Genomic DNA, 22,245 nt, shown 5'->3' on the forward strand with positions numbered 1-22,245 from the left:
GTGTTCATGTTATTACTAAGACAAAGTAGATTACGGTAAATACTTTATTATGAGGCGATGTTCACATTTCATTATGTCAACGCGTTCTATGTACACGCCGGGTGCATACACCAAACGTAGCTGTAGGCCTCCATTCACCCGACGGTGACTAAAAGAGTGTCCTTTTGGCCTTCGATGGAATGTTATGCTTTTTTTTTTTTTTTTCTTTCATACTGTATAGCAGACTGAGCTTTCCTATACAGTGGGCAACCACAAAAAACATATACCACACAGTTACCCAATGGCTGACATATGCCACTCTATGGCTATACAGTGACACATGAGATATACGTCAGGGAATACTCTGTTCACATCTATACGTCCGGTATGAGGCTTTAAAACTACCTGTTGTGATACATACATGAGGTGATAGTGAACATAGGAAACCCCCCCCCCCCCCCATAATTTTATTATTAGGTTTGGATACACTGATGTATGGGCTACTGTTGTGTACACACTTTGACTGTGTGTGTGATAATCTACACCACTCACATCCAGCATCCAATAGTCGTTTAAAATCTATCGCGTTCAGTCGTTTCACGTTTTCCTTCTTTTACCTCCAATGATCTGATATCCTCCGCATCTGCATAAAATGTCCTAATGGTCATAATAGCTGGTAAAGCCGGCCATAAATATTAAACTACAGTCTGAACCTGATGATTTCTTCGGGAGCAGCCGATGATCTAATGTGTATGGAGGGCCTCCGGACTATTCTCTGGTGGCAGGCTTTCTTTCTACTAAAGATCTGTTCTGCTTTGTGTCAGAGGTTATGGTATTTTCTGACCGGAAGAATAGCCTAGTCTGCAGCGCGATTCTTGCTGTCAAAAATACTGGAAACCTGATGGACCCCATTAAAATTTTTAATCGACTCTGCCGATATCCATTTGGAAACTGATCTGGTATTTCTGGCATGGCTCTGTTATAAACGAAGGCCATGACACTAATGTGTACAGAGCCTATAAGCCTTTTTGCACATGACAAAGTGCCACTTGGGTTGTTTTTCACGTCCTCCAAGTGGCACCCGATAGTTTTCACAGATCACGGGCGGGACACACGGTCGTGTGCATTAGGGCTAAGAAAATCAAATTTGGTTCCTGGACTGGTTTATTTAGATCATAAAAAACATTGATTTTGTGCGTGTGCATATATTGCCCCCAATCGTCTACCTCCATGAAAGTAATACTGCAGTAGAATTCAATTCAGATTTGAGAGATGCCCCAGAAATTTACAGGAGCTGAAGCTGAAATGCAAGTGTCAGGGATTTGTGAGAGGAGAAACACCGTACCAAGAGACAGACGACTTATACCGGTGATGTAGGGTTCGGACTTGTGTATATCTGGCCACAAAATATTTTGTAGGATCAGCGCTAATACCGTTAATCAAGATCCTACTGCAATGGTGAATGCGCTGAGGTTTGTACCCTGTAGCACGGGCCGCCCTGATAGTCCAGGTATGAGTAGTGCTATGTTGTGGGATATTGAGCGGTTCTTACTGCTTGTTTGATATATAATTGTATTTTATTGATCTAGGTCAGAGACTTGAAATAGAGGACTTTACGGGAATGACCTAAAATAGTCTAATGAAAGAATGGCCTTTGTCGGAGTAGTAATGTGTCCAGTTTTCAGCCTACGTAAAAATGTTCATGTTTCTGGTAGAAACAGGTTTTGTGTGATCTTTAGGGGTTCATCGAATGATTGCGTCCGATAGCGCATCACGTATACAAACTATTGCAGAGGCTTTTAATTTCTAGTGCTGGTTACGAAATGAATGAATTGGATCTAATTTAGTTTCTATGGGTAATTGCTGCACTTTTTTGTCTGCTTTTATTTTTATACATGAGGTCTCTGGTATTCGTCAGTAATCCTTGACATGCTTTGAAGAAAAATTAGACTCGAAGACCATAAAATATTGCCGGAGAATTGGGTTTTGACTGGAGTACAAAGCTTGACATATAAATATTACGGTTTGCAAACGGCAGAAAATCAGGACTCGGTCTCTTATGTTGTTAAGCAAACAGAATTTTCAGATGTTTATCTAATAATTTGTGGCAAGTGGCAAAAAAAAAATCTCAGGACTGCTTCTCTTCCAATTGAAATGAGTTCAGAATAAATATTAATATAAGTAATGGTATTTATCTTTAGAGTAAGTCTGAAGTGGCCAGCGCCTGGCAGTTATTTCAGCTGTCAGTACACGGGAGTCTGTGAGCACTCGGCTGGGCAAGAAATGATTTAAATACTGGTGTGGACTACTGATGCGGGTAAATCACAGTTTTAAGGTTGACAGCTGGTCACATGTCCACACAGGGTATATCACACACGTGCAAGCTGTCATTCTTAAATAGCATCAGGCAAGAGTTAGAGTGGTTGCGGATCTTAAAGGGGCAGGTCAAATCCATTATTGGTACATTTTCATGCGTGCCCAAAGCTTGTGCGCTTCTTGTTCGCTATGGGTAACAGTCTATGTCTCAGCAGATTGTTCTTAAAGGCATCTTTGTACATCTTTTGAAATCGTGTTTTGTTTTTTAAATAGTTGTTGATCCGTGTGATTGGTGCAACTTCCTAAATACATTTTATTAAAAATTATTTTAACTTTTTGAGATACAGCTACTTTGTATACTGTATACAGAGCAGCTGTATCTGGCGTATCTGAATCGGTCAGGTCAGCGGCACTAAAGGGTTCAATTGCAGCGGTCCTGCTATCCACTGTAAACTATCACATCTAAGTTCATAGCTTAGATATGATCGATTACAGGTGGATCGACCCGCAGTCAATGAACCCGTCACTCACGCTGACGTGGTGAATTCAGGTCTTGGTGCACGATACAGCTGCTCTGCATACAGAATACAAAGCAGCTGTATTTCAATAATTTCAGTAAAAAGTATTTTTAATAAAATGTATTTAGGAAGTTGTACCAATCAGTGATAGTTTTTTTTTATTTTTAAATAAAAGTCTATTTCAAAGGTGTACATAGCCTTCAACCGTGCCAAAAAAATCTACTATGCCTGAGGGAATGAAGGGTTTGTTCATCATACAAGAAGTTTATTTTATGTTATGCCCATTTCTTCGCTTGTACTATTTAATTTTACAAATATTTTGGTTCTTAATTTTTTTTTTCTCTTTCTTCATAGGTAGTCCTCTGAGTAGTATGCCTGAAGTTTCTGGGGAATAAATCTTCACTGTGCAAAAAGGAATTTGAATTTTTTTTTCTCAAAAAAACGGATTTCCTGTATGGGACTTGGCTGTTTTTTTATGGTCATGTTCTTGCATACGGTTGTCTGTATTTTTACACGGAGCCCCACACGGTTAGATGGAAAGACCATTAGGAGATGTAGTTCTGTACGAGCTGGAGACCAAATACAGAGATAAAGTATTACTTCGCGCATCCCCATCAAAGTCGACTGGAAACTGACATCGCTTATTGGATTACTCGTTGAATTGTTGTGTTTTGGAGTTGCTATTTATTCTCAGCATGTGTGTATTTGAATGGTTTTGTTATCTTTAATACCATTTTTATGGGAAGAATATGTCAAGCCTTTTCCATGTGGATACATTTTCAATTAGAACTAAAGCATAAGATGGGTACAACCTTTTGAGTTTCTTCCTTTTTGAATCTAATTTATTTATTTATTTTCCTAATGGCTGCACCTTACAAGGTGATTGTGAGCAAAATCACGTGTTACAATAGCGTAGTACTGGACAATCGGTTTCAGAATGTAGTCCATTATTGTCCCGGAAATTGTCAGGCTCATAGACTAGGAGTACAGTGCCTAGTTGCACATCACACTGTTTGCTCAGAACTTTTGAAAGCTCCGGAGGCAACCCCTGATCATGGCGGAGATATTAGCCACAACATCTCAGTGGGTGAAAGTGTGGTTTGCGGTGAGGATTACTCTCATCTGAACCTTAAGGTTAAAAAGACTTCTACCGTTCAAAGTACCAGCAGCCTGAAAGATATAACAGGTGAAGCTATAAATCTTGCAAGTGGGAAAACCAAGGAATTCTCTTTCGAAAAGCTGAAGAATGCCTCAAACCAGCATGTCAATCTCAGGAAAGGTCGAAAAGTCCGTCCCGAATCTTTTGGCAGGAAGTCTGCCGACTATGACTTTATATATGGCCAATTTAGCAACAATGAAAATTGTCCACCTTTTGGTTTGCTTCAGTCTCAGGGCTCAGAAGAAAAAACATTAATGTCCCATGGCACAACTTTAGAACAAAATATTAATATGGCCTCATTGTATCTGCAAGGGCTATCCGAAGAGAACCTGATCAACCAGATTTTGAAGAAGCATAAGCTTGACAGCTCTGGATCTGGTGAGGATATAAAGATGTGCTTAGACATTCTTCTGAAATGTTCGGAAGACCTGAAGAAATGTACTAATATAATAAAGCAGTGCATAAAAAACAGATCAGTGGGTGGAAGCAGCGGTGGTATGGGGGATGGTAAGGGTTCTGATCATTTTCCAAATCCTGAAATCATTTATATGAATGTCATGGCCAGATTATCTTCTTACCTAAAAAAGCTTCCCTTTGAACTGGAACAAGGTTCCCATGGAAGAACGGAGCCTAATGACCTGGCAGAACTTGTAAAAAGCCTCAACAGTCTACAGCAACATCCATTTTCCCCAATATACGGTCACGAACAGCCTCCGAAGTATGAAGATGTTGTTCAGACTCCCCCTTCTTTGAAAACCATATCTTCAATCACCAATGTAAATCATGAATCTGCTCCACAACACACCAGTGTCAGTGACTCTAGTACAGTAAAGTCCATGCCCGATGTTGCACCTCCATTACCTGCAAAGACTTGGCAAAGAAATAAACAGAACCAAGCCAGTGCTCTTAAAAATCAGTCCCCAACTACTCCGCAAACCAATCCTCCAACACATCTACACACTAGAGAGAGGTTGCCAAAGAATTTAACAGAAAAGCTTTTTATTGAAGAGGATTCAGATTCTCAAACCGCTCCTTCTCCCCAAAAGAAGTCACCAACCATGTGTGCACCAGTAATGTCCGAGCGTAAACGCTGGTCAGCTGAAAGTCTCTGCCATGATCAGTCAACCAGTTGTATTGCACCTACCGAATCTCCTTTGACTAGTTCTCCAGATCTTCCCAACAATGCCAATGAAAATGCCCGAACAGCTCCCATTAATGTGAATACACTAGTGCCAATGAGAGTGGGCAGGAGCAATGACCACGAGGAAATAGACAAACTGCTTTTAGACTTGGAACGTTTTTCTCAAAAAATTGAAAGCACTTTAAAAAACCCACCAATGTCTTCATCTGCACCTTCCAATTTACCAGCTGGACTGCCTGTTCTCAAGGAAGACTTGAAAGCACAATCTGATCCATCTGCATTTGGATACGAAACTAGCACAAGTACCACAGGAGATGATGACAATCTTTTGTTGCGCATATTAGGCAGCATTGAGGACTTTGCTCAGGAGCTTGTGGACTGGAGGTCCGGTAAAGGAACACTGTCTAAGCAGAAGGAAGTTATGCAGATCCTCCAAGAAACTTTGGTTCCTCAGACTCCCCTCTTGTCCCCAAGTTTTCAGAGCCAAGTCCAGGATTCTGGCTCCACTTTGTCGATTCAGCAGACACCTGAAGTTATCAAGGTAAGCACATGTATATAATACAATACTTTTGAGTTTTTGCAATAAAATCTGCAAAAACCCTGAGACCTAGTCAGAGACATTCGTTACTGAGAAACCAGGAGAGGGAAAACAAGATGGTGGATGAAGAGACATAACTAAGAATTTTTCTGCCCTGTATTTATATCCTTTGCCGAACTGAATTCTATCTAGCATTACAAAAATAGGTTTCATCTCGGTCGCGCTACATGTGCCCTTTAGTTGTTTTTTTTCTATTGACGAGCTATGGCTATATTCCGCCTCTTAAGCTCTGTTCACATCCGTCATAGGTACACCTTCAAAAATGACTGACACCTAACGGAACTAATTAAAGTCAATGGCTCCTGTTGATCACTGTTGGTGTCCATCATGTGACGGATCTGTCACCGCAATGAATTCAGTTTCTCTGCTCCTATGACGGAACAGAAAAACAGCATTTCTAACCCGAATGTGAACAGAGCCTCACTTAGGCCTCATTTACGCTTGCATATGAAAATATGGATGAAATGTGGAGGCGCAGTACGTATTTGTTCAGTTTTTTTTGTTAAAGGATTAACTATTTTTTTGCTTTATTTTGCAATGCTGGAGAAATACAGATGACCAGAAACCTGAGCAAATACGCACGTGTACTATGCAGACACGATTCTAAATTAATTGATTAATTTTATTGGCTAAAAATGGTACCCATAAAGATCAGTTGGGGGAACGCTGCGTATTGAAAAAGAAAATGCCACGTGCATAAACGCTTATATAAAAAAAAGGCAAATGTGTATATAAAACAATTTAAATGTATTGAAGCTTTTTCTATAAAAAAAAAAAACTGACTACGTATCTGTAATTCAAAAGTGTGAATGAGCCCTAAACCCAAATACTACTTGCCTGAGCAATACGTTTGCTTGGTTACTGTTAATACAACTGGATCCCCCTGCCCTCCCCTATTCCATTCTGCTTGCACAGATAACAGCTGGTTGACCGACTCATTCAGCATTTTGTATAACCCCCTTCGCATTTACATGTGGCTGGTCCACTGTATAAAAAAAACTACCTACCCTACTGTATCATGACCCTAATTACGCTTCGATTGACTCTGTTTGTGTCATTTTTGGAGATGGTTTGGGGTATAAAGTTGTCCAGTGTCGCTTCTGTATGTGCTTCATATTCCCTTATTGCACCTTATAAAGAATAGTAACACTCTATATTGCAGATATTGCTTGTATATTACGTATCCTTTAGATGTGTATGTATATTATACAGTGAAACCTCTCCAAAAGACCACCTCTTTGAGTAGACCATCCCCTTATCCGTGTCAGATTTCCAATTGGGCGTACTGGAAATCTTTGAGAAGACCACCTTTCGCTGTGTATATATATCACTTATCTTGCATACGTATTGCAGATATTACTGTTGTTTTTGTTTCCACTTTGTTGCGATTCTCCCTCTATTCTGATAATAGACTTTTTCTTCTTCGCTGTGTGACAATGAAGTAAAACGAACACATTACCATGTATGGAGCAGCGTTTAAGGCCTTTCTAACGCTTGGTTTATGAGTCTGGCTCCATTCTATCTCAAGGGAGCTCATTGATGAGACTTTGCTCAGCTTGCCTTCAGTGTGAGCTCTCTAACATATGTGCTCAAAAATGTTTGCTTAGGTCATTTGAGTATTTCTGATCTACGTCTTTGTTAACACGTTGTTAGAATTATCTCCTGCATAACCGTCTGAAACCGCAGACATTTCTTTTCATCCCTGCTCAATACCTTGTCCTTGTTTGCCTCATGTACTTACAAGGCTCAACTCAAAGGTTAGAGCTGGATGGATGAAGAATTCTATATGGCATGTGATTCCACTCCCCTAGTCTATGAAGTCTAGGATGTATTGAGGAACAATGAAACCTCATGAGTGTATGATCCAGAACAAGTTTTATCAAGTTGCTTTAGATGTATAACGCACATCTAGGTGTAAACCTGAAGTTGGAACATTTCTGAGGATTCATACTGAGCATGGAAAGAAGAAATAATCAGAGCATTTAAAGGGTTGTCTCTCCACAGACCACCCCTTTAATACAAGGGCCACCTCTGAAATCAGCTGTTCAATGTGGGTCCAGCTCTGAAGACCCCTGCATACATCTGATTATGTCAGATGTTACCATTGGGTGCTCATTTTCCCTGCAGTAGCCACCACAGGAGAAATGTAGTATTATATGGACTGCCCGAGCGAGAGCTGCTATTTGTTAGCAGCTATCCATTCTGGCTCCTAGTGGGGCACGCTATTGACTTGATGGGGCAACCTCTTTGAAGTTCCAATATATAGTAACGTGTTTACCCCTGTGAAGCAACCTGCATCATATTTCCCAAGGGGCCTGCAGCTTATTACGGGATATGGTGCACCCTCACTTGCAAATCCAGACAAGCATACCTTGGGGCCGTATGCCAGCCTTAATAAATCTTCCACACAGGCAGGCTAAGGGTGTACATAAGATTTGTGGGGTGGCTGATCTTGGATTAGTAAACCTGCCAGCCAGAACAGGATTCTTGGGTATAATAATGCATGGTATTTGAAAGTGTACCTAACTCTTTAGGTGACTTTTCAGAATAAGCTGGTGTGTGTACATGAGTAATAACACTATTTCTGGCCATCATATGACTAGTTTTCTGCATTTTTTTTAAACTTTTTTTTGCAGTTTTCCCCTCTGCAGGCTCTTTAATTCAGTTTTTTCTGAACTAGTGGGTGGAGCCTAAATGCTATCATGTTTTCTATACACTGTCAACATAGAATCTAATATATATATTCTGCTGCAACAGCATGTAGGAGATGATAAAGCAGTAATGAGCAGTGTAGCTGAGATCTTGGGTGATATATAACACCAGCAGTCTATCTCCTCTCTGTTCCGGCTTCCCCTCCTCCCTCCATAGACTTCTATGGGCAGGCTGTGAGGAGACTCACCCTCTTCCTGCAGTCTGTCTTCTCTGCTCTATAACTAGAGATTTTGCCTAACCGGGGCTGGACAGCAGATTACAGGAACGGAGACACCTAGAAGTTGATCTATATCCGATATACTATTAAGGGGGTTTTACACTGGAGCGATTATCGTGCAGACGAGCGTTCATATAACGCTTGTTTCCGATAATTGCCCTGTGTAAACAGCACAGCGATCAGCAGATGAACGAGCAAACGCTCGATCATCTGCTGATCGTATAGTTTAAAAAAAAGTTAAATATCGTTGTCTGCAGCACATCTACCTGTGTAAACAGGGAGATGTCCTGCCGACATGATAATAATGTATGGGGACGAGCGCTTGATTCACCCACACTGCATACTGGATCCTGGTTCACAAAAAAGATATGCAGTTCAGACATTTAGCATTAAATACAGCATTAGCCTCAATAAGTAAAATGCATCAAATTAAATAGATTCCTGCTCATGTTCATTGGGGAAGATCTATTAATGCTTTTGTCCCATGTGAGCAATACATCCTTAATTCTCCAGCCCTAAACGTTGTCTCAACATGGTAACCCCTTTAAATATTGAAGCCTGTCTGGATCCTAGGATCCGAGCAGGGGGACCCTTCTATGATGACCATATCCCTGCAAGCCTTTTAAAGCTATTTTTAGGGAAATCTGTTCTCATACCAAGGGTCCGATGGCAATTTAGCAAGGCATTAAATTCTGTTTGCTTTTGACTGGACTTCTAGGAGCTAAGCTTTCACCAAGTTCCACCTGACTCCTATTTTGGGAAAAGATTTCAGAGTCCCTAAAGTAGCGCATCAAAACTTTAACTAAAGGCCTAGTAGTGCCCAGTCTGAACCTACTATGTACCTCTGTCTAGAACAGGGGTCTCAAACACCTGTGGGGCACAGTATCTCCCTCGGGAGGGGAGAAAGCAGGCCAAAGGAGGAGCGTCCGAGTGCTAGAAGGGCTCTGGGGAAGCCCCTGACATCACTGTCCATATATGGGCAGTGATATCTGGATCAGAGCTGGAGTTCCAGGCTAGTAGCTCTGGGGTTGCCCCAGACATCCCATTCATAAATGGGCATCATATTGCCCATTTACCCCGCCGAATTTGAGACACCTGGTCTAGAATCACTCATTGAATTTTTGCACGCACTACTGTCGGTGTCTAGAAAGTAAAAAAAACAATCCAGAACCAGTTGATAAAATCTTTTGGTTACGTGATAATTCAGCTACATATACAGAAGCCATTCCTCATGATCAGGGAGAAGAAGTTTCTGCAGCGTATAACTGATTGTGTTCAGATTTTCTGGCAGTAAAGGCTTTAATTATGGCTTGGCATTTTTCCTTGCGTTTTCCGTTTGGGAATATGTTGATATAAAAAAAGGAAAATACCTAAATTATACATTTCAGTACAAATTTGGGCAAAACACGTCAATGCTGCAAAAAAAACAAACCACATTTAGACTTTTTCTGCATATTACAACTTTATTGTGGAGAAAATTTTTGGAAAGAGTCAGTCATGCAGTTTACTTCAGTCCAAATCCTAGATGTGGATGTTGTGTGCCAGTTATTATTGCTATGACTGTGTATGTGTGGGTTTATGGCTTGTTTGGGCAGGATTCACTTTCCTATTATATCATGTATACACGATGTTATGGTTATGTCACTGTTATAATTATACTTATGTAACTATGACTATGTGCAGCATTGTAATCAATAACAATCTTTACCAAATGAAATATCCAGAAGTCACATCATCATTACCAAAAACGTTGTGTGTCTGGGCTGTACCAACATATAGTGCGTTAGGGGCAGAGTTCAGGTTTTGGGCAGCTTTGACCAAACTGGGGCAGACCATACGGGATGTTTTTTTGCAAATCTCTCCATTTATCTACTGTTAGCTACTGTCCTAGAATCCACCTCGATTCTACAGAACTTGCTGATGGATTCCACTCGCCAGCAGGAACTGTAGGCTCTTTAACATTGTTCTTTACAGCTCGGGGGCCAGTTTTATAGATAATGGGGCCCTGGGCAACAAGCAAAGTTTCTACTTCTTGCAATTTTACCCCCATAATACCACCGAATTGTGCCTAAATATGTAGTATATGTAGTGTGAGTGGTCGGTGCATTGCCCATGCTGTCTACGTTATTTAAACAATAGCCACACATTGCCTGAGCAATACGTTTGCTTGGTTATTGTTAATCTATGATGGGATTTGTTTGCTATTTTGGGTTTGAGCCGGACTGTTTCCTGACATTTTAAATGCTGCCTGTGTCCGTCTCATCGTATTGCATGAACTCTCCCTTGGATTTGTATGACCAAACTTCTGTTTATCAAGTTAGGTACGTTTTTTCGGAAATATATCATCTTCAAACCATCAGCGGTTGCTAATAGACTACTCCAGGGATACAACCTGGGTATACCCTGCCCAAATCCTTTACCGGTGAGGAGCTTGTTTTAAACTGAATATTGCAAAATCCCTTGGCATGTCCTAGAAGTCAATATTCTGCAGTCTCCTTATAGTGACTAATAACCTGTGAATGTGTATATCATTTGAATATTAGAACATTGCAATTAATTAAGCAGTTTGTTAGGACGTGTGTCTATCGATGTATACAGAGCTGCTGCGTGGCGGCAGGGACCCAAGCACGTCCAGACTGTGGTGCTGGATGAGGTTTCTCAATGTGTTGGCTCAGCAGGAGATGAAGAATGCTGCGAGAGCTGCACAATTATTCAAGCTGTTTAACCACTGAGGTTTCTGGATAAGTAAATGGAATCCGACTGAAGTTTACTGTACAATAACAAACCAGAAGATCGTAGGTTTACTCTATGGTGTTTAGGAGTTCCCACTCTTGCACGCTGAGGTCTACTTGGCATAGTGCAGAATTACATCTTCAGCTACATTTGTAGGGTGGCCCAGAAGAGCGGGACATGCCGTTATTTACAGTTCTATACTATGGCAGTCTATAAGACTGTATCTCTGCATTGTGTATTGTGCACATCATACTTTGTCTCAATATCTAGCACATCTTTGGGCTTGTTATAGGACAGGAGTATTGAACACCGTTTCATAGCATAAGGCCTAATTCAGACGAACGTGTCCGCTTTGCATCTGCAAAAAAAGACCGTATTTCATACGTTTCAGTTCTGTGTGGTATTTGTGTGCTTTGCGTGTGGCATCAGTGTTCCTGTTTTTGTTTTTTTGTTTTGTTTTTTCCCTCATCGTTTCTTTAGCAACTGGTGCACGAAAAACACGGACAGCACACAAATGTCGTCTGCGTGCTGTACGTGTTTTTCATTCACACATTGACTTCAATGGGCGACGTGGTCAGCAAAAACTGATCAAAATAGGACATGCAGTGAGTTTCACGCAACGGACACACGCTTCATGAAAAACCACTGGCGTGTGAATTTTTTAACGGACAGCACACGGACGTATAATACGCTCGTCTGAATAAGGCCGAATGCTGTAGTTCAGCTTATTTTTATGGAAGATCAGCAGAATTCTATATACACTATAGCTTCTTTTACTTTGATTTCTGATGGTTCAGAAAATCTTAGGCAGTTGTTTCCAACACAGAACTGCAAAATGGTCTGAAATCTCATAAAACGATATTTAGAACACTATGTAGAGATGTCCATTAAGGAGTCTCCATTTGATTAATATAATTGTTTTTATTTTTGGAGGTTCTCTTCTTAAATACCTCCTTTTATATAGTTTTATGTGTCCTTCTAATAAGTGTGTGTGAGAATCCATGATCTGTCAGATCCCATTCATGCTGCATTTTAAAGGGGTTGTCTCATAAATGCAACCCCTGTCTGTATTCATTATTGGGGTGTATGGATATCATAGGGTGCAGGATTTAAGAGCCGCTCCCGCTCTGGCAGACCCAGCCTGTCAATACAATGCAGATATGGCTTCCCCAATGATAACAGCTGATCTCTGAGTTAGAGAAGTTGGCTATAACAAGGGGGTCGTCTTCCTGAGACAGACCCTTTTAGGGCATTTTACCTATGTAGAATTAGTGTAGCACAGGTTGAAATAAATTGGAAAATAAGAGTGACTGAAGTGCACTTTATAGTAAATGTTTGACAGGAGTTGGATCAAAAGTTTTCATAGGTAGGACCCCACCACCACTATATGTTAGGATGAAGCTGCTAAAGTTCTTTTCAGATTTAACCCCCACGACGTCTTCTGATGTTGTTCTGAAGAGCTAAATATGGCCAATACACTTGCTTTATTGTCTATAAGGTCATCTTCACCCCTCTTGAGTAAGGCCAAAAGAAGCTCCTACGCACTCTAATAATAATACCTATTCCACATCTGTGGACAAGACGCATACGAGCATTGCACGGCTTATACTATTGGTGTCGTCTCCAAAATCAGTACCAGGAGACTTCACTTTGAACAGAATATATAACGCAAGTAGAGCATTTCTAGAATTTTCCATATTTTAGCCATATTCCTCTTTCTGGCGAATCCCTTCCTTTAGGAATTGGGCTCTAGATCTGTTCAGCCTAGAAGGGGTTATGTGTGTTTACATACCAAGTCTCAGAGACACCTAGTCGCCTGCAGGAAACTAATCCGAGGGGCTGCTCGGCGAGGGGTGACTCCAGGGAACTTGATCCCAACTTCTGGCAATGGACCAGCTATGTAGACGTAGGGTGGATGTTCATGCCAGCCTGTCATTGTGCCGCCTCCTCCCTACAAGCCCACTTAGCGGAGAAAATTGATTTATAATACATAATTGGCTTTTCCTGTGAAAACGCAACACCCTACAAATAAAAGCAGTGCCCTCAGGAAGAGTGGTGAAGTTTAACAGAATAATGTAGGGTTGTGACTGAAGAGCAGAATACCCGTAATAACTCGACTGTCAGCGGAGATGCGTCAGACTTCTCATTATTTATGGACTAGTAAAATGTTTGATATGAAATTACAGCTCCCCCCCGGCCTTGTGTTTCATCCTACTATTCTTTGTTACCTCCTTTTCCTCATACAATTCTTCATCCCCATTTCATATCCTCAGGCTGGGGACAGGTTAAAGTCCCTTGATAAAGGTGGTGCCCACATGTGTTGGGATCTGGCCATTATCTCACTAGTGTTCCGATATAAGACTGTTTATCTTTACACCCCATACAATCAAAGATGTTCTATAATTGCTATATATATCCTAGCAGATATTATTTTAATTTAGAGAACTACTATGGAAACTCATTTAAACAATTTTCAAATGTAAAAAATACCTAAATCAATACTTTTTATAAGTTGAAGTGACAAGGCTGTCTGTGAGAAGAGATTCTGAACCTGTGTCCACATGACAGCACTTCCTGTCCCTATCGTTCTCACAGCGACTTTGGACCTTATTGCGAGCAATCGCAATCAAGCTCTTCTTCTTCTTCCTCTTCTTTTTTTTTTTTTTTTTTTTTAGCATTGAGATCTGATTGTTGGCTGTGAGGCTCAGTGGGTATAGGATAACTGAGCTTCCTGGGAAAAGTAGAGGAAGTGTTGTCATGGGGACACAGTATCGGAATTTACTCTTACAGGCAAGCCTGTCAATTCAACCACTGATAACTCCGCAAAGGAATTAGGTATTAGAATTATGTTTTTGTGTTATATTTTTAAACTAGGACGCTGAACACACGCAATGCCATAAATTTAAAAGTCTTAGTTAGTTTCTGCTAAAGGCTGTGATTGTAACATTAAAGTGTAACTAGGAAACGTGGGGTTTCTAGGATTAAGTTAGAGAAACTTCAACTTCCAAAACACGAGGGAGGTCTGGCCCTGCCGAATGCGTGGGTTTATTTTCTTGCCGCACAATGCCAACATTTTAAGGGATGGCATGACACTGATAATTGGGGGTCTAGTACGCTTATCTTGTTGTATTTTGGGGGTGGGAGAAAACTGCTTTAGGGGCTAGAGACATAGGCCGACTTTGCTCCTGATGCATAAAGTATGACAGAAATGCAAGCAGCTTCTACGGGTAGGCGAGTGCACTAAACATACTCCTTTATGGAATAACCTGGTTTTGTGGGAATTGTACAGCCTAGAGGGCATGCACGGGTGGGATCATAAGGGCATATCGAAACTCCGTCACCTATTCAAGGAAGACACAATGAAATCCTTCCAACAACTGAAAGATGAGTTTCAACTGGTGCAAACTGTTTAACCAAGATCTACAGATCCGTCATGCTTTACAGACGCAGTCTAACTCGGTTGATCTGGAGATTCATTCATTGGGAGTGCTGGAACTTGTGGCGCGAGCGGATGGGTCTAAGGGATTGATCTCCTTGGTATACAAAGTTAAATTGTCAAAACATCTAGGGGACCTCATGGAACCGGTTAGAGTGAAATGGGAGCATGACGTGGGCCCTATATCGAAAGAGCAGTGGAGAGATATTTTGGAGTCCTCTAGTACCCTGTCCATAAATATTGCGCAGCGACGGTCGCATCTCTTTCTGTTACATGGGGTGTATAGGACCCGTAGATTCTGCAAAGAATGAGGGTGAGCGAAAATGCTAGGTGTCCTAGATGTACGGAGGAAAGGGCTGATATCCTGCACATGTTCTGGACTTGTGGGGCTCCGGGAACGTTATGGGGGGAGATATCTGCTTTGGTTGGAACGGTGTATGATGTGAATCTTCGGGCAGATCCACTAGTGATTCTTCTGGGCTATGTAGGTAATCTGGAAGGGGATAGGATGGAATGTTTGGCAATTGCTAAGATTTTATACCAGGTGAGGAAGACTATAGCTAGGTATTGGTTGGATGCTGAACCACTGACACAGGGAAATCACCAGGGCAGTAAACCACACCATCTTAATGGAGCACAGAATATATTTCAAGAGAGGGAATATTAAAAAAGTTGACAAACAATGGGGTAAGTGGCTTGACTGCTCAGGGCTGGGGTCTCCGGAAGTGCTCAGGCTACGAATATTAGTATAAGGGGCGGTTGGGAATGCTTTGTATATGTGAAGGTCTGGAGGTGCTGGTGTTCATAACTGTTTCAAAAAAAGAGGCCGTATGTATAATAAGAAGCTCTAGGTCAGGGGTCTCAAACTCGGCCGGGTAAGTGGGCCACATATAGAAAAAAAGGGAAGTTGACGGGCCGCATTACTTTCAAATTTGATACAATACAAAATTATTGTTAATCAATTAGTTATTTGAACTACTATAACACTATATTACTATAATAATAATACATTACTATAATAATACCGCTAGATTTAAAACTTGAGAGAATTCTCCACGTGCTTATTTTAACAATCCAGTTTTCCAGTTTGACGCCCCAGTGCCCTCTGTGGATACTGCCCCAGTGCCCTCTGTGGATGCTGCCCCAGTGCCCTCTGCGGATGCTGCCCCGGTGCCCTCCGCGGATGCTGCCCCGGTGCCCTCCGCGGATGCTGCCCCGGTGCCCTCCGCGGATGCTGCCCCGGTGCCCTCCGCGGATGCTGCCCAGTGCCCTCCGCGGATGCTGCCCAGTGCCCTCCGCGGATGCTGCCACAGAGCTGTCAGGGGCAACACCAGAGCTGCAGTCCCGGGCAGAGCGATAGTAGGCTCTTCCTGGGACTCCAGCTGTGCTCCTGACATCACTGGGACTCCTGCTCTGGGGAAGCCCCTGACATCATTGTCGATGTATGGACAGCAATGTCAGAGGCTTCCACAGAGTCCCGGAGCAGAGCCTATACTAGCGCTCTGCACGTGACTCCGGCTCTGGGGAAGCCCCAGACATTGTGTGTCTAAACATGGACACCGATGCGAGGGTATTCCACAGAGTCCCGGAGCAGAGCCGATACTAGTTCTCTGCGCGGGACTCCGCTCTGGGGAAGACCCTGACACACTGTCCATACATGGACAGCGATGTCAGGGAATTCCACAGAGTCTCGGAGCAGAGCCTATACTAGCGCTCTGCACGGGACTCCGGCACTGGCGAAGGCCCAGACATCGCTGTTCATATGTGGACAGCGATGTCAGGGAATTCCAGAGTCTTGGAGCAGAGCCTTTACTACCGGCTCTGTGTCCCGTGGGCCGCACATGACAGCCCCAGGGGCCGTATGCGGCCCGCGGGCCGCGTGCTTGAGACCCCTGTTCTAGGTCATGTTTCATTTGGACTACGACATATATTGAGGGACTGGAGACATATTCCGGGGCATACTGTGGGGATGACTGTGAATTGCTAGGGAGACCCAATAAGTTATGGCTATTTGTCTTAGACGATTCTATGGTATTAGCTGAGGGTATAAGTTATTGGGACTGTACTGGGAGGGCGGGAAGTTTGTGTGGGGGGTGTTTGATATGTTTTTATTATTATGTCCAATATGTGTTCTCTCAAAGATTGCCACTGTTCTTACTTGATGACCAATGTATTGAGAAACTTTGTCCATAAACTTGATCTGATTTAAAAAAAAAAAATTACAAAAAAAGCGTAACCGCTAGAAACAAATTTTCAAGGGCTTTTTTTACGGTCTTAAAAATTGTGTGCAAATGGTTTTATTGCAGTTAGATTTAGCACATACCTACTACTTTTATACCTGCCAATATTCGGCCGGTGCAGCAAGCACAGATCAACGAGACATCGTTGATCGGCGCTCGTTTGCTCCTGTAACACGGAGCTAGGTATGGGGATGAGTGGTCGTTACTCCAATCGCTCGTCCCCATACATTATCATGTCGGCAGCGCGTCTTCCTGTTTACACAGGGAGATTTGCTGCCGACAACTATCACTTTTTTAAAACCATACGATCAGCAGATTATTGAGCGTATGCTTGTTCATCTGCTGATCATTGCCCTGTTTACCTAGGGCAATTATCGGGAGCAAGCGTTCTATGAACGTTCGTCTGCCCGATAATGGCCCAGTGTAAAAGAGCCTTAATGTACTGCCTGTAGGTGAAATGCCTCTGTAAGCTAGTCTCCCATGCAGTCACAATACCATGCTCCTGGTGTTTATCTCCTGCTTGTGTGATGCCCTGTACACTGAACATGTGGTTATCTCAACTCTCCCCCTCCCTGTAGTACAGGACACCACACCCTCCTCCCTACCTCTGGAGGGATCATGTTCCACATGCTGGGCAGCAGATAGTGCTGATTATAGCAGCAGAGCAGCAGCAACGTTTCTCCATAGCAGTGAGTAATTACAGCACTACCTTATACTAGAAGGCCATGCATGCAGGCAACTGTAAATAGAGGCAATGATTATGAAAGCAGAAAGGAATCATGGGAACTGTAGTCATTACATGGTAATCCTGCCCACAGAAAGCCCTAACAGCATTAAAACAGAGCTGCACAGCATTGGGTAAGATAATGAAAATGAAAAATAACTATTTCTGAGCTATGGTGAAACATGTTGGTACTTTTTTCTGTGTTTTTTCATAAGCTCAAAAAAACCTTAAAGAACCTTCCACATTGAAAATGCTGCCTGGACTGCGGGCAGCATGTTATAGAGCAGGGATAGGTGAGTAGATTGTTTTCCCACACAGCTTTATAATCATTCAGTATAACTTTTTTTTATTGATCTAAACCTCTTCTCATTCTGGTATTAGAAGTCCAGTGGACGGTCCTACTCAGTGATTGACAGCTATATGTATGTGCCCTCATACAGGGAAGGCTGCCAATCACTGAGTAGGTCCGCCCACTGGACTCCTAATAACAGAGCGAGCAGAGGTTTAGATCAATAAATTACAAGTTATATTGGATCTTGAACCACAAATCTATATAGCAATCTACTCCTCTCCTCTTGCTCTATAACATTCTGACCAACTACGTTGGATTGTCGTATTTTAATTACAAATTCAAATCACGCATTAGGAACACTTCAACGATATGCAAGCCGTAGGCATTAACAACTCTCATCCTGCTAGATGATGCCACAACTTGTAATGTAACATTACTTGTAATATACATAATGCAATACATCAGTGTAAACCGTAAAACAGGAACTCCACCGTCTATAGAAAATAAATTAGTCTTGGCAGTGAGAGTTTTTGATAGAATTGACTTAGGAGCGACCGGTTCGTTCTTCTTATGTAGCTATAGTATCTAAACAGAGCTTAGCCTTTATTTCAGAAATGGTTATATGAGCAATTTCTTAAAGGGGGTTACCATGATTTTATATACTAACCATTCCTGTGCTGCTACTGTGTTGGTACCTTGCCCTGGCTTAGTATAACCGCACCATTAAGTTTATTTCATGGACATGTGACCGCCACGACCATTTGCTGCGTGCCGCGAGGATTCACTGTGGAAGTCATTGCACCATTGAGGCGATGGATTGTCCAAGGATGAACCATCATTGCACTGTGAGGACAAGGAGCAGGAACCCTGAGAACTAGAACTTTAAGGGAGCGTATATTACAATTTTTACATTATACAATATTTGTTTCCTACTTTCATAAGTAGAGGAAGGAGAGCATTAAAAAGAGTAACAGCCCCTTATTAACTTTTTGCCCCTTGTTTAGCAGCATCCCCGTCATGAATACTCTCTAGTTCACTGAAATCACAGACTATTTTAATCTGCTCTATCCTCTGGCGGTGTGACAGATGATTATAAGGTTAGGAGTAATTTATTGATTGTGACAGCATTAGACCAGTACATCTTTCCGTAAGACGCTATGTCAAGGATGGTGAAATGATTAGATCTGTAATATCCCCATCTTGCAAAGTAATTGACTTGCTCAGACCTATTCCAAATAGCTGAATAAATCAGACTACTGATTCCAGCCCCCAGCCAAAACTATACAGTTGATGGAAAGCAGAAGGAGCAGTTCAGCCCGAGGCTGGAACTCATATCTAAACAATTCCCAATCATTATAATACATTCAGCAAGATAAAACTAGGTGGAGGACCCACCAGTGTATATTATATTGACTGGGTCTATGAAAAGTGCTCCCACGGTCTAAACTGTGAATGTGTAGACATCTGCATGCAAAATTGCTTTATTTTCCCACTACAAACATATCCGTAGGATCTGCCACAAATGTTTGTAAGAGCTCCTTAACGATGTGACCCCTCCCTCGATGAGCCAGCGTGAACTGTTGCTAACAAGCAGTGACTTGCGCCCTGGTGTATTCGGTCCATCCGTCCATCTATTACTTAGGCCTCATGCACACTTCCATCACCGTTTTCTCGGCCGTTTTTGACGGATCCGTGTGTCCGTTTTTGTTTCCGTTCCGTGTTTCCGTTTTACACGGACGTTTGGCTTCCGTTTTTCCGTTTAAAAACCGGATGTGAACTTCATTTGAACCTGTCACATGTCCCAGGAAACACCCATAGAAAGTTTACAATAAGTTTTTGGTGCTGTTTTCTGCAGCTTTCAGAGCATAGAGAACAGTTTGAGATTACTCTGCTTGGCTTACTTTGTTTTTTTTGGGTGTTTTGGAGTGAAAATATGAGCCTTCCGTGTGCCATCCGATTTTTTCACTGACCCATTGACTTCTATGGGCCACACGGTCACTGAATCACTGACCAAAGTAGGACATGCTCTACTTTGCACGAAACGGAACAACGGATCCGTTTAAATAACTGAAGTGTGCATGGGGCAATTGAAATGAATGGGTTCAGGGTGCCATCAGTGACAAAAACGGATAGCACCCTGAAGGAAAAGACTGAAGTGTGCATGAGGCCTTACTGGTGGATTGTCAAAGCATTGACGTACTTTGAGCTATAGCAGGTCTAAAAAAGTAGAAAAGTCACAAATATGTTTTTTGGCAAAATTTGCTACACTTTTCTATGGCAAAAAACGGATAAATTAGTGATCAATCCCCCCCATTGTGTTGCCTATCCCTTGGGTCATTAGGTACAATAAATGTATTTCTCCTTTAAGAGTATGTTTACCATCTTTTTGCATTGCCCTCTTTTCTACTAGCTGTTCTTTTTTTATAAACTGACTTGTTAATAAATTTACAAGACAAAACCCTCCCTGACATTTTCAGATCCCCGCAGGCATGAAGCAAGACAATGAAATCTTATCCATTAATAAACAGTGTCACTGTACACCGAGAACCCTCTCTATTTATACTTCCCATCCAAGACGCGCTGGGTAACTCCAGGACAAGCGCGCTTCTTCTCCCCTATCTGTCACATCCCCACGCTCTCCATAAAACCTTCCTTTTTTTTTCTGCCTGATCTTGCGGAGGTTTTTTGTGAGCGCTGCACATTCCGGCTCGGTCTCCCATTCCTGGCCAGGGAAACGTACAAACTTCATACTTTTCGAACATAAAACGATCGTCCCAGTTCACATTTGTAATCCGTCTGGTATGAATCACCCATACGATAAACCTATTAGGGATTTTGTGTACTTTCTAAATATTTCCGTTGTGTGAAGTCACAGAGGAATATTATGGCCCTCGGCTCTCTTCCCCAAAATATTATACGTGTTATTTCAGGCTCTGGAATCTTTCAATCTAGAAATATCAAGTTCTCCGGCATAGTGAGGATTAGATTTCAATAATGAGGGATTAGAAGTGGGAGATTCTGCCTCCCCTTGTATCTGGATGGTTGATGTCTGTTATGATTGCTGTAGATACATCTAAGGGAAAAGCCATACAAATGCTACAAAGGAAACGTGTCCAGATAATCCATCTGATCCCACCACGTTTGGTATGCACGTTCAGCGTGTGTAGGAAAGCGTGGCCTGCTGTGTTTTCCTATAGGGTTGACCACTGCAAAAATCATGTACTGCTCTGTATAGGTTTTGTTTTTTTTGCTTGGCGGACTATGGTGTATAGTGGTATACTTCTGGAGATTTCCCAAGTTGTGGTGCAGTATGGCCTATATCTGATGTATACTGTAGTGTACCTATAGGCTTTTTTTATTGTGCAGACTTGCGTAAAGTGTCCTTTTGGGTAAAGTTGCATGCCTATGTATTTGTTTATTTTGCACTTCACATTTTTTTTATAAACTTCACTTTTTTTTTTGCGCTATGCTTTTTTCGTCCTATGTGAATCAGAGGTCTGGTGCTTTAAAGATCCATGGTTAGTCATTTTTCAGCAGAGAATTAACAGTAGTCTGTAATATTTCCCTGTGCATCGTATATACACGTGTGCAGCGGACATCAGTGACCTCCTGTATGTCATTGTTTTTTTTGTTTTTTTATCCTGATGGTTGTGTTTCTTTAACCAGGAGCACAGGTGGCAAACTGTACTGCAGCAGTGATGCCTCCATATGATGTGACTACCAGCCTGTTACGAGCTACACATGTTTTATAGCTTAGTATCTCCAAACATTAGCAGGGTTTTCCATAGCAGCGCCAAAATATATATATATATCTCATATTCAATGACTGAGTGACCTCCAGGGCTGAATGGCATCTTCTGTAAATTGCACAGCAACTTATTGACTTTTCCTGATAAGTATATACACATTGATTATAATAAGAAACCCTTTCCTCTGTGTGCAGCTTGTGCGGAAGCCAGGTGTGACCATCATTTCTGCTGCTTCACACTTCTTCAGTATTGTGTATTTGGCGACACCTAGTGGTTAACATTGACAACACATGGGGAAGCGGTGAGAACTCGCCACCACTTGATGGGCTCTTGGACGATGTCCGGATTGATAATTCTTATATCCTTGTATTCATACTCAAAATAACACTTCACATAAAGTTGTAGTGTTCAAGTTGAATTGTTGGCTATTT

At 41.9% G+C, this 22,245-nt stretch overlaps 1 protein-coding gene across 1 annotated transcript in view; it reads left to right on the forward strand.

The window, feature by feature from the left end:
* The first annotated feature begins 3,180 nt into the window (after window positions 1-3,180).
* PPP2R3A (protein phosphatase 2 regulatory subunit B''alpha) overlaps window positions 3,181-22,245 on the forward strand; it is a 79,774-nt gene continuing 60,709 nt past the window's right edge. The window contains exon 1 of the mRNA XM_075861175.1: window positions 3,181-5,654. Within this exon, the coding sequence (XP_075717290.1) occupies window positions 3,675-5,654 (1,980 nt within the window). The 5' untranslated portion in view covers window positions 3,181-3,674. The remainder of the gene's footprint in view (window positions 5,655-22,245) is intronic.

Source organism: Rhinoderma darwinii, chromosome 4, assembly GCF_050947455.1.
Source record: "Rhinoderma darwinii isolate aRhiDar2 chromosome 4, aRhiDar2.hap1, whole genome shotgun sequence".
NCBI lineage: Eukaryota > Metazoa > Chordata > Amphibia > Anura > Rhinodermatidae > Rhinoderma > Rhinoderma darwinii.